Source organism: Hyposmocoma kahamanoa, unplaced genomic scaffold (assembly GCF_003589595.1).
Source record: "Hyposmocoma kahamanoa isolate Upper Pololo Valley unplaced genomic scaffold, ASM358959v1 224, whole genome shotgun sequence".
In the NCBI taxonomy this organism is placed as follows: domain Eukaryota; kingdom Metazoa; phylum Arthropoda; class Insecta; order Lepidoptera; family Cosmopterigidae; genus Hyposmocoma; species Hyposmocoma kahamanoa.
The window spans coordinates 11874403-11887463 of NW_020653743.1; the positions used below are offsets into that span (position 1 = coordinate 11874403).

General features: G+C 37.0%; 2 protein-coding genes across 2 annotated transcripts in view; both read right to left on the minus strand.

Annotated features, from left to right (window-relative positions):
- LOC113228211 overlaps positions 1-4268 on the minus strand; it is a 24709-nt gene extending 20441 nt beyond the window's left edge. Inside the window, exons 1-2 of the mRNA XM_026461460.1 lie at positions 4136-4268; positions 3537-3566 (exon numbers count right to left, since the gene is read on the minus strand). The gene's annotated coding sequence lies outside the window, so the exon portion shown is untranslated. The remainder of the gene's footprint in view (positions 1-3536; positions 3567-4135) is intronic.
- Positions 4269-10513: 6245 nt separating this feature from the next.
- Positions 10514-12801, minus strand: LOC113228171. The gene is made up of 3 exons (XM_026461394.1): positions 12524-12801; positions 11141-11264; positions 10514-11049 (listed from the first exon to the last, which is right to left on the minus strand). Exons 1-3 carry the CDS (start codon positions 12701-12703, stop codon positions 10928-10930), a joined length of 426 nt encoding a protein of 141 aa, XP_026317179.1. The 5' UTR covers positions 12704-12801; the 3' UTR covers positions 10514-10927.
- Positions 12802-13061: the final 260 nt, after the last annotated feature.

Genomic DNA, 13061 nt, shown 5'->3' on the forward strand with positions numbered 1-13061 from the left:
TTGATTAGTAAATTACTCTACAATTGCCCATCACTAAACCGACTATGGTCGGGTCAATGCACTCAATGTTTACCTTTACTCTCAATTCATTTGAAACAGGGTATACAAATACAGTATCAACGATACTGTATTTGTAGATTAAAACCTAGAAAGATCATTGGAACACGCTACGGAAACACTCTAGTATTTGAGCCGACCATAGAAGATCATCCTAATCATCCATTTTATTCAGAACCTAAATATCAAACTTACGTACTGGGTATGGAGGTCTTATTTAATTGGACGTCAAGAGGCCCACGGCGTTTGACACAAAAAACACAGATTAAAAATGAAATATGTCTAACAATTTAATAGAGAATCTGCAACTCTTGGAATGAAATATGTAAATTATTTAAAATGCATAATGAATTGACGTGTTAAATATATTGTTATAAAAAGATTTTTTACCAATTTTGATACCATAATCACGATGCAGAAAGGATGATTGTCCGATTCGACATAAAAAAAATTAGACCGTTAATTTTCTTTTCTACAATTCCGAGTTTTTCTTTTCGCTTTGCGAGGGAAAGATTTACTATTTCTAATAAAACTTTTTGTATTTGTTGCAGAAGCAATCAGCGACCAGCTTGTTGGCGTGGGACTTCTGCAATTTCAACTTATTGGTTTGTACTACTTTGTTTTGTTTCTTTTTGTGTTTTCAGAGATATGTCTCGTGTTCACAGGTGCCTCCTCGACGGCTGTTCATCTACATCGGAGACAGCAAACCTGTGCCGGTGGCCTCGCAGCGTAGATCTGGAACGAGTATGGATAGACCTCCTAAGGTCTCACAGCTCAATAGTAACATCGTCGTTTACGCACCGGAACCGCATTCATAGGCATGCCTGTGTGAGTTATTTAACACAGCAAATATCTTTCTAATTTGTGCAAAAGCGACCTCGGTGGCTGAACGATTACCTGTATGCCCAAAGATTATTATAATCAACGAATGCATTAATACGGCATTTCTCAATGGAGATCGTAATGAATGCATTTGCATTGAACAACCTTTTTTTTTTTTACTGAATTTTAGACTGAGACTTCGGCTTTTGCATTGTAAATTGGTACAGTCACAAACAACAACAATGTGGCTTGTTCTAGCACTGAAGCTGAATACTATGCTCTTGAAAGTTCTGCAAAAGAGGCAAAGTTAAAAAAAATGTTTTTACAAATACAGCAGCCTGTCACCACCAGAACCTATAACGATTTTTAATGATAATCGTAGCAGACTCAAACTGGTAGAGAATGAATGTTTTAGAATAACCAAACAACGTACCTTAGCCTTCAACATACTTTAAGACAAGTATTTGTATCATTGCCAAATAATCGAGTTTCAAACAACTAATCTCTATTTCAAGACTCCTAGTATTCTCGGTGATTCTAAGCAAGTAACACATAAGTGCCTCATAAAACTCAGTGATTTCAAGGATTTAGTGACACTTTATCTATGTACTTTTCCGCATTTAATATGTAATAATTTTGTTGGTGTATCGAATTTTGCACAAACGATTTTTATCATTACTACTGTGAGTTCGATAGCTTAAAAAAACTGATCGTCATGTTTACTTCACTACAAATCTTTTGATATATAATTATATATTTTCTTGTTGTTTCTAATGTTGGGAGAAGCGAAGAGAACGATAAATCTGAAAAAGACGCCACTAGAATTTAAGTTGCAAATTAAAGTAAAAATTAATTAGACTTTCATGTTTAGTCGGTAGATGTATTACTACTATAAACGAATGATGTTGGGTTTTGACTTATGTGCTCTAATCCGCCGAGCGACCTTTTGTTTAATAATTGTGTTTTGTTATCATTCATTAATTGTTAGATTCAAAAGACGTGTTGCTGGGAGTTTCTTTCGCTGTTTCTTCGCCCATGTGTTAACACCTTTACGAAACGGTAGTAGCTTTCGTTATTGATAAAAAGATATAACTGAAAATACAGTATTTTATTTTAAACCACAAAACATTAGCAATATGAAAAAGTAACTAGGACCGATGAAACCGTAATTTTTACCGTAAAAGTGCGATACAGGACATCACTAATAGTAACCGATCCATTAAAGGTTTGAGGCGCGTCACTATTCGGTACACTAGCGCCACCAGCGTGCTGTCACGGGAGACGGAACTACCTCTACGAACGTTCCGTTATAGGGCCTGTTTCCTATCTGTTCCTAATATATCTTTCTAATTTATGGTACCCAACCAAAGTTCCACAACAACAACTGCAACGACAATAATAATTATCCTGAAATCTCAAGAAGCAAGAAAATATTTATTTGGAAGAATTATCAAAAATTTGCAATTCAGTGGAAATTGCATATGGCCAAAGGCTGGACGCCATAATGCCAAAATATAAGAAAAAAAAAGTCTAAGGTACCATTCCAGAATCTAAATTAATATCTCTAAAACTATTTATTTTCTAAATTTGAAACTTGATAGAGGGGCTTCTCTCCCCTACCCCTCATTTCCACATTATTCATTCCGCTCTTCCTGCATTTGGTGCGAAAATATATGATTTGAGGTTATTTTTTTCGAATTTTCCAAAAATAATATGTCGAAAACTATTAACATTCTAACTTTCAAACTTTGCGGGGAGGGTCCCGTACCCCCATCCTCCCTCTGACGGTAGTTATCCTAAGCTCATATTGTAAAGAGCAATTATTAATTAACTTGTCAACTTTTTTGGACTGCTCACGTTAATTTACATTCTTTTGATTACCTAAAAGCACAGAGTTTTAGATTAACAACAGATAACATACAACAAGTTACGACCGATTTTCAGGACGACATTCCAATGCTATTAAATAGGTAGATTTATAACAGATATTTTTTTAAATAGGATTGTATAATGAGTGTTGTATACCAACGACTCGTTAAACGTAGCGTTAATTACCGTTAACAAATAAGTTAATTAATTAATTAAAATTTTAAAACAGCATTAGCGAGCAGCGAATTTATATAAATATCATATAGTGAAATATTTACTTACCAATGTTTTCGGAAATTTCTGCAGGCACACCACTTGCTATCTCGTTTTCCGAAAATAAAGTTGGATATGCATCATAACGTAAACGAGATCTGGCAGTAATGAACCTTGTTTCAAAATGTTTATTACAAACACACATAGTACGTAGTCTCTTGAAACTATGGCTGCGAAGGTGAACACTACCAATGCACTGTAACCACTTTTGGAGTCCTCTCTCAGATGTGGGAAACCGATGCAATTTAACGTTCCGTCGTTTACTGGGACAGTTTTCTATACAACACTTTTTGTACATGGTGATAATTACTAAACGGCACACAAAATTACTGGTTTAGCTGAGATCGTAAGCATGGATAGAAAACAACAATACTTCACTCTATCAACGCTAAACTACTTCTTCTTCTTTATTTATTAGTGGCTTGTTCTGTGTCTTCACAATTCCGCCAATGTCACATAGGTAGCCTCTACACGGGAGGACTGGATTTATTTTCAAATATAATTTTGACCCTTACTGCTGTCTGTGAGACTCGAAGCGGGTTGATCTAAAACAAAGCACACAGTTGCGACATCACAGGACAACACAATGACAACAAGACAAAGCATAGCCTAATAAAACAGGGTTGTTAGTAAACTTTTTAGATACATTAATGAATTAATGTAAGCAGTGTAATTATAGTCAGGTGTTATATAAGAAATTAAAAATAAATAAACAATTAGATAAAATAATGAAAAGGAAAAAAACAAAAAAGGTAAACATTTTACAATTGTAATTGGTTTATAGCCAATTTTTTTTTTTAAATTTTAAAAGGGGAGGGTGTGGACGTCTCGGGGATGCACTATATGCTAGTTGGACGAGAGACATCTTGAGGGAGTAAATCGTAGAGAGAAACATTCAGATTAGGGCAGTTAAAAAGAACATGATCTGTGGTGCCATCCTCAATGCCACACTCACAGAGAGAGGTATCCCTTATCCTAATTTTGGCAAGATGAACAGGTGCATGCCCAAGCCTTAGGCGACAGATGGTGGATATGGCCTGTTTACTAAACATTTTTTGTATGAAAAACCACAGCTTGTTTGGGATACATTTTTGGATCTCGTAGTAGTATTTACCTGCTCGGTTTCTAGTGTTTTGCCAACCGACCTGCCATGATCTCAGTAGGTGGTCATGCGCTAGGGTGAAGAAATCGTGTGTAGCCGTGCCCTGGGATCCATGCCAGGATAATGTTAAATGATTTGAGTTGGCATCGGTTCAGTACTTCTCGGATTTTCAAGATAATAGGGAACTTGTTTTTGAAGCGGAACGGATTTACTAATACAGACTATTCACTTCACTTTTTATTTTTATGGCTCCATCAATATGAGAACTGATGATTTTGCCAATGTCACAGTTGAAAGAAAAAAAACGAAACAAAAAAAAAATTTTCGCTAAGCTCTAATAGGACATTAACCGGTGTTGGTAAGTTGGACTACGGGAGTACTCAGTTGATAATGTAAAACAAAACAGCAAAACAATATTTATAAATATATGTTATTAAGTGGATAAATTTACATAGAGTAACAATTTGGGGGGAGAACACTAAAGTTAAGAGGTTGTTTATGTTAATGGGGCGGGGTAATTTTGGAGAAAGTAAGTTATAAAGTGGAACAGCAATATTAGGACAATTGAAAAAAATATGTTCCAAGGTACCGTCTTCCAAGGCCGCACTCGCACAGAGAGTGATCTCGAACTCTGATTTTACGCAAAAATACAGGTGTGCAAACATGGCCTAAGCGCAAACGAATAATAGTGGAAGTGATGTTTTTAGGCAAATCGCGACGACTATTCAACTTCAACTTCAACTTTTATGTCTATGGCTCCGTCGTTTTGCGCGACGATTTTGCCAATGTCAGGGTTGAGAGACATGTGTAGCGGTAGTGAGACAGATTGCCGGTTATTAAAATACTTCGGCGGTTTTTATTCACAATGACGGTTATATATATATTTTAATGACATTACAAAGATATTAGATTAGATGACAGACTATTAGATTAGATGCGGAGTTAAAATGTCAATGTCAAAGACAAATCTAAATCGTATTTATGGAAGTGACGGCCATTTTAATAAAAAAAAAAAGTCGTGCTCTAATTCGCTCCTCCAATTGCACATTGCCGACATATGGAATAGATTACCCGCTGTGGCGAGGAGGATGGAAAAAAATAAAGGGTAATAGTCTAGGGCCGGTGTAGAGATGGGAAAAACTGCTTATTTTTTTAAACGTTATGCTTTTTTAAACGCGTTTTCACTTAGACGCTTTTTAGTTTGAAGCTAACAAAATCGTTTAGAAAACGTTAAGCGCATTGACTTTTATGTTAAAAAGAAGCTTGAACGTTGTTGTGTTGATAGCGAAACGCAAGAGTAGCCACCACTAAAGGTTTTAAGATAAGTAAGTTTTTTTTGTAAAAAAAGAGTTATATTTTTAACATAATACTACTATATTAACATTATGTTCATTGGCGTGAGCAAAAAGCAAAAAGTGATTTAAATGAAATCACAACAGAAAAAAAATCCTCTTCACTTCATTAGCTCGGAAAGGTTTTTGAAATTCGAACTTGACGATGGACACCTAATGGATGGTGCACTCTTTAGTTTCCATAGTCTAAGGGTGCACCTAACTTTTTTACGATGAAAAAAATCCATAATGACAGGTTCAACTAAGCGACTCTGACGTTTTGTCGCTGCTGCGAAGGAGATGTAAAGCAGCATTAGACTAGTGTTTGCTAGAGGAAAATATTACTTCAGACATTAAAGCTTTTTGGCGATACACAAAGGCAAAAAAGTAACCAATGACTTTCCTAGACATGTACTACTTGGCGCATTCTACTGAAAGTGGTCCTGATATTGCTAATTTATTTACAAGATTCTTTTCATCTGTCTATGTGAGTGCCAATCCGCAACATAAATACTCTGTGAATATTCCAATCTCGTATTATTCTCTGTTCACATCCTGAACAGAGGATCATCCTGGTCTATTAAATCGACCTTTAAGTCAATTGATACTGGAAACAGCGCGGGCCCTGGTGGGATTCCGCCTATTTTTGTACAACGATGTTCCGTTGTGTTGATAAAGCCCTTGAGTATTGTTTACAACAAATCATTGAGCAATGGTTGTTTTCCAGATCTGGGGAAGTTGCCTAAGATCGTGCCCGTACACAAAGGAGGAGATAAAAAGTGTATTTCTAATTATAGACCTATAAGTATTCTTAATTGCTTTGCTAAGATTTTTGAAAGCCTCGTATATGATCATATTTGATGACAGTTATCAGACCCCAACAACATGGATTTGTAAAATCTCGATCTACTGCTACTATTATTTTAAGTTATATGCATTACTTGAGTTGTTTATTCGATCAATCTGGACAGGTAGATTCAGTTTACACTGATTTTGCTAAAGCATTTGATCGCGTTGATCATGCTATACTTTGTATTACTCAGCTGAGCGCTGAGCTTTAATACAAAGAATTCATGGTTCGCTTCTGAGGTGACTTTATTCATATTTGCAAAATCGTACTCAACTTGTAACAGTTTATGGTTTTGAGTCAGCTCCGTTTCTTGCGGATTCCGGCGTTTCACAGGGATCAAACCTCGGTCCCTTACTCTTTCTGATGTTTATAAATGACCTGAGCCAGTTCAAGTGTGAGTGCCTAGCCTTTGCAGACGACCTAAAATTTTTTCGCAGAATACATTCTACTGATGATTGCGTCGCACTGCAATCTTTTATTGTTTAGTAACTGTTAAAAAACTATATACATTCAGTCTTGCTAAATCATACATATCATTAAAGCGCAGGCCACACCGCGAACGAAGTTAAGTTATCTTTTTTTCCTGAGGACTCTTCGTCATGGATACCACCGCGTCACGGGGAGGCGCGGTGGTTATGTGAAACTCTTAATCACTAAAAACCCCCGGATATTCCCACACCCCGCATGGGGCGAGGTTGTGGCTAAGTAGTTTACGATCCACGGCCCCGTCTGCGGTTGTCCTCCACCGTGGACCCACCTTTGGGGGCATCACAATTCCTCCTTCATCGTTTGCGGCATGCCGGGAATACTTGGCACGCCAACCAACCCGTGAACCCTTATCCAATGGGTGACAAAAGACCCTGAAATCTTTATGGATACCCCTGAGCCCAGGGAGACTCAGGGGTTATGTGGGGACTCTCCCTCCAGACTGGAGGGCCTACCCCACTAAAACCCCCCGGGTTTCCCTCTCGCCGGTTGAGTCGGCGCCGTGGGATCGGTGAACATTCACCACGACGCCGCCCGGCCGCCCTTGCTTGCGCCAGAGCTCCCGCGCCAACGGAGGGGCGAGTCGGTTGTCCTCCGACCCGCCCCCCCCAGACGAGTGAGGCCGTGCAATGTACGCTCCGGAGTCCCTGTCCAGAGCCCGCTGGCCTCACTAGGGGATCAGGCGAGCAGCGAACTGCCTTCGCCTTCTCCCCTTACGTCTTTCGCTGTGTGGCCTGCTCTTAAGTAAGCCACGTATGCACAGCCGGGCAAAGGTCGAAATGACGAAGTATATTTTGTAGGACCTATGCATAAAGGTCAATCAAAGGAGTTGGTTTGAACAACACACATTACACACGTGTAGGTCTGAGTCTATTGGTGAAGCTGTCGTCGCAGCAATGTCAGCAGGCGTGATGTGATAGAGAAAGGCATAGTGTCCATTGCACACGTTAGTCAGATTAGTTGAAAAAAGACACCTTATATTATGTACATTTACATCGCATTAACGTACATTTATCAGCAGTCGAGCTCCTTGTGAAAGAGTTGCGTGAGAGTTCGTCCAGGGAAGTACTGCCACCTCACCTATTTCTGCTGCCAAGCAGTAATGTGAGCATTATTGCGTTCCGGTTTTTAAGGGTAAGGGTGCTGGTGAAATTACAGGCACATGGGACTTGTCAACTTATGTCTCAGGGGGACGGGCGCAGTGGCAGTGTCCTTAAGATCTTAGCGATTTAAAGCTCTGAGTGGCACTGGTACTGTTATGGACAGGCGTGTAGCTTACTATCAGGCGCACGACTTGTTCGTCCCTTGATATATAAAAAAAACATGGTACGCCACGCTCAATAGACAATGCTCACTGAACTACGAACACTCATTAGTCCATCCCATTCTTTATCCGAGGAATATCCGAAGTTATTATTGCCATTAGGATGTCTGTCAACCACTTATATATATATTCTATTCTTACAGATGGATTAAAATTTACCATTTTAAATTGCTCGGATTTGGTTTCTTTTACGGCTAATTGAATTGTTTTTCAATCCATAATATTACCTGGTTTCATTGTGTTGTCTTGATTGATAATATTGTTTGGCAATAATAAATAGTACTTGGCAATAATACCCGGTTTCCAGTGAAGGTGTGGATACTCACAGGTGTCTCAGAACTGTGACCTTGCTGTGATGATCCCACTAATGGTAGAGATTTTTTCTTTGATAAATATGTGACTATTAGTGGTTGTATTCGTGTATTTATGGCGTTTGTTTGGTTCCATCTGGAACTGGTACATATTTCTTTCGTTTTTCTTGGGGTTTTGCCTCTGTCCAAAAAAATCCGTTTAAGGTTTCAGGCGAGAAAACTTAACCTTACTACAGGACCATCGAATGTGTTAGTCAATATACATCAAAATAAACTATTCTCCAAATTCTGAATTTGCTATATTCCGAAGAATATTGATGTTGTATAAATATTTTTCTAATTTCAGTCAAAGACCGACATTAGACTAGTAAAAAAACGATATCTCCAAGATCTCTAAGACAACTTTACCTGTGCAGTAGTTTCCGCGAGGTCAACGTCGCCCGAGAGAGGGTTGACCTTTTCACGATCGGGTTCTGGTTCCTCCTTAACCTCCTCTTTCACCTCGTCCTTCAGCTTTCAAAGATTTTTGCGATAGAACTTCAGCTGCTTATTCTGGACATGGAAACGACATTCGTCTGACGAATTTCGTAAATAGGTACGCTGCGCGCCATTTTAATTAAGCTAGATAAAATAAATCAATCGGTAGAGCGCTATGGGTATTTCGTCTCATCCGAAGAACAAAGTCCGATGTGATTATTAGCAAAAAGAGAATATGTGCCTTACGAGAATAATTTCGTTATTCAAACTAAGGCCTATGTAAAGGTGTTTAGAGATTTCGATTATATCTTATTTCGTTTCGGAAATATAAAATCGAACAACGGTCGATCTGACATCCACGGCGAAGAAGAACGAACGAAATGTACTATTATGTCCTGAAAACATGTAGTCTTGCACATAGATCTTTGTTCTATGAATATGATGAAACGGATAGCGATTTGGCCGGATCCGGTAAGCAACTACGTAGGATAGCTGGAAATCCGGCCGCCGGATATCGGACTCCTGTCGCAAACATGTCGCGTCTGGTTGATAAAGCTCATTAGTGAATGCACTTTTACATTGACGACATAAGTTATTGTGATCACTTGGTTTTTGTTAAACATTTAAATATTTTATATTTAATCGATAATACAAACAGATACACAACAAAAAAAAATGTCAAGAGTGAACAATAAATAGCCAATTTAGCAATATTTTAATATTAGTGCTATTAGTTTGTTGTACTGGATGCAAATTTCTTGTGGTGGAGAAGGAAAAAAGCAGTTACATACATGAATCTTTGTCCGTGTTAAAATTTCCAGTTGTTACTTGATAAGTAGGTATAAGATATGTCCGTTACTCTTTTGTTTCAATTTGATTTCATTAATTTTTTGTTTGTGATCTAACTTTTGAAAAAAACTTGATACCAGTTTTTGCCGATTTTTTTCTAATTCTAAATCTACTTACACGTTTCATTAGTATCGGTACACATTGTTCATACGAAAACATAATTATTTTAAATCGATTATTATTTGACGACAGTTCGAGTCGATCATGTAGCAATTCTTTCATTTAGTGGTCTGGTAACATTAAGCAGTACCTATGACAAAGTTTGTAATAATATTCAATCTTATGTTTTTCCTGTTTTTGTTATTAGTGCTTTCCACAAATTAGAAAGATATAGTAGGAACAGATAGGAAACAGGCCCTTTAACGGAACGTTCGTAGAGGTAGTTCCGTGCCCCGTGACAACACGCTGGTGGCGCTAGTGTACCGAATAGTGACGCGCCTTAAACCTTTATGGATCGGTTACTATTAGTGATGTCCTGTATCGCACTTTTACGGTAAAAATTACGGTTTCATCGGTCCTAGTTACTTTTTCGTATTACTAATGTTTTGTGGCTTAAAATAAAATACTGTATTTTCAGTTATATCTGTTTATTAATAACGAAAGCTACTACCGTTTCGTAAAGGTGTTAACGCATGGGAGAAGAAACGGCGAAAGAAACTCCCAGCAACACGTCTTTTGAATCTAACAATTAATGAATGATAACTAACCACAATTATTAAACAAAAGGTCGCTCGGCAGATTAGAGCACATAAGTCAAAAACCAACATCATTCGTTTATAGTAATACATCTACCGACTAAACACAAAGTCTAATTAATTTTTACTTTAATTTACAACTTAAATTCTAGTGGCGTCTTTTTCAGATTTATCGTTCTCTTCGCTTCTCCCAACATTAGAAACAACAAGAAAATATATAATTATATATCAAAAGATTTGTAGTGAAGTAAACATGACGATCAGTTTTTTTAAGCTATCGAACTCACAGTAGTAATTATAAAAATCGTTTATGCGAAATTCGATACACCAACAAAATTATTACATATTAAATGCGGAAAAGTACATAGATCAAATGTCACTAAATCCTTGAAAACACCAAGAAATCACATTATCATATCACATTGTCGTGTTAAGCCATCGAGCATGTTAAACTAAGTAACATCACTTTTATTTTTGTCAGTCAATATGTTGAATATTGTGTATGTGGTCTGTGTTCTGATGTCCTTTTTCTTTTCCGGGTCACCAACTCTGCATTTATCTGCAGTAGTACAGCATAAGTATGATCTCCCACTGTCCGAACAGCTAAAATGTAAGAAAAATAACTTATAAGTAATATCTTATTAATATAATAAATGTATAAGTATCTGTAGCCACCAAACCACTGAATACTTACAGACAGTTACAGGACAAGTGGGTTTTCGACATGCTATTTCCACTTCTGAGAATAATGTAGGCCATGAGAAAGGCACTCTTTTATCATCTTTGATAAATTTATCCTCAAAGTGAAGTTTGCAAACCTGAAATTTAATAAATTTTGTGGATATAGTGCTTACATTTCAAATTACAAATGTTGAATGCCTTTTAAAACAATTTAACATTTAAAATATATATTTATGTCTCATGTTTTTTTTAAGGCTTCAAGTTTTATGAGGCACTTATGTGTTACTTCCTTAGAATCACCGAGAATATTAGGAGTGTTGAAATAGGAATTAGTTGATTGAAACTCTATTTTTAGGCAATGATACAAATACCAACTAAGCCACGGAACGAACCAACGGACCTCACGAATTCTTCTATGTGCTTGCGTCGTGTCTTTGTACTTGGTCTTTCAACGACTTTCTAGTCGTAGCGCCATCTATGAGAAATCTTTGACAGATTTATCACAGATTCGATCTTAGTATTAATAATTATAACAAACTAGTGGAGTAATTTCACAAAAAATAATTGAATATCAATTCAATAAAAATTTAATTGATACAATACTTATCTTAAAGCATGTTGAAGGCTAAGGTACGTTGTTTGGTTCTCCTAAAACATTCATTTTCTATCATTTTGAGTGTGCTACGATTATCATTAAAAATCGTTATAGGTTCTGGTGGTGACAGACTGCTGTATTTGAGTTCGAATAAAAATATTTTTTTAAATTTTGCCTCTTTTGCAGAACTTTCAAGAGCATAATATTCAGCCTCAGTGCTAGAACAAGCCACATTGTTGTTTGTAGCTGTACCAATTTACAATTCAAAAGCCGAACCTACTCAGAAACCCTGAATATGACTTTCGATCAGTCTTATCCCCCGCCCAATCTGCGTCAAATGATATTTCAACTTTACTACTACCTCTACTAAAATTGAGTCCGTAGCTGGTTGGAACTGAGCAACTTATATAGCATGTTTTTTTGGTGCTCATTTGAACTAAATATGAAGAAGTTATCATCATAAAGTGCTATGATGGCCTTGTCTTTGTAACAGATACGTTTTTCAGTCTTTAATTGAGTATAGCCATTGGTAATTAAAATTTTATGCACTTTTCATTCCAGGTTCTACTGGCTTGTTTCAGTCCATATAAACTCTTCTTGAGTAGACAAACTTTGTCCCTCATCTCAAATTCAGTAGGTTACTCCATGCAAATGCATTCATTATGATCTCCATTGCGGAATGCCGTATTAATGCATTCGTTGATTATAATAATCTTTGGGCGTGCAGGTAATCGTTCAACCACCGAGGTCGTTTTTGTTGTGCACAAATTAGAAAGATATTTGCTGTGTAAAATAACTCACATAGGCATTCCTTTGAATGCAGTTCCGGTGCGTAAGCGACGATGCTAATCTTGAGCTGTGAGACTTTAGGAGGTCTATCCATACTCGTTCTAGATCTACGCTGCGAGACCACCGGCACAGGTTTGCTGTCTCCGATGTGGATGAACAGCCGTCGACGAGGCACCTGTTAACACGAGACATATCTCTGAAAACACAAAAAGAAATAAAACAAACAAAGTACAAACCAATAAGTTGAAATTGCAGAAGTCCCACGCTAACAAGCTGGTCGCTGATTGTTTCTGCAACAAATAATAAAAGTTTTATTAGAAATAGACAGTAAATCTTTCACTCGCAAAGCGAAAAGAAAAACTCAGAATTCTAGAAAAGAAAATTAACGGTATAATTTTTTTTAATGTCGAATCGGACAATCATCCTTTCTGCGTCGTGATTATGGTCTCAAAAAATATTTTTTAATGTAAAATTTATTAAGGTTTTAACTACTAAAAATCTTATTATGACAATAAATTTAACACGTCAATTTATTATGCATTTTAATTAA

Bases quoted from the DNA above. Each gene is read 5' to 3' on its own strand.
- LOC113228171 (XM_026461394.1), bottom strand. From the start codon at position 12,703: ATGTCTCGTGTTAACAGGTGCCTCGTCGACGGCTGTTCATCCACATCG. The intron at 11,265-12,523 runs GTGAGTTATTTT...ATTAAATTTCAG, and splicing joins GCATTCAAAGGAATGCCTAT to GTTTGCAAACTTCACTTTGA. The intron at 11,050-11,140 runs GTAAGTATTCAG...CTTACATTTTAG, and splicing joins CACTTGTCCTGTAACTGTCT to CTGTTCGGACAGTGGGAGAT.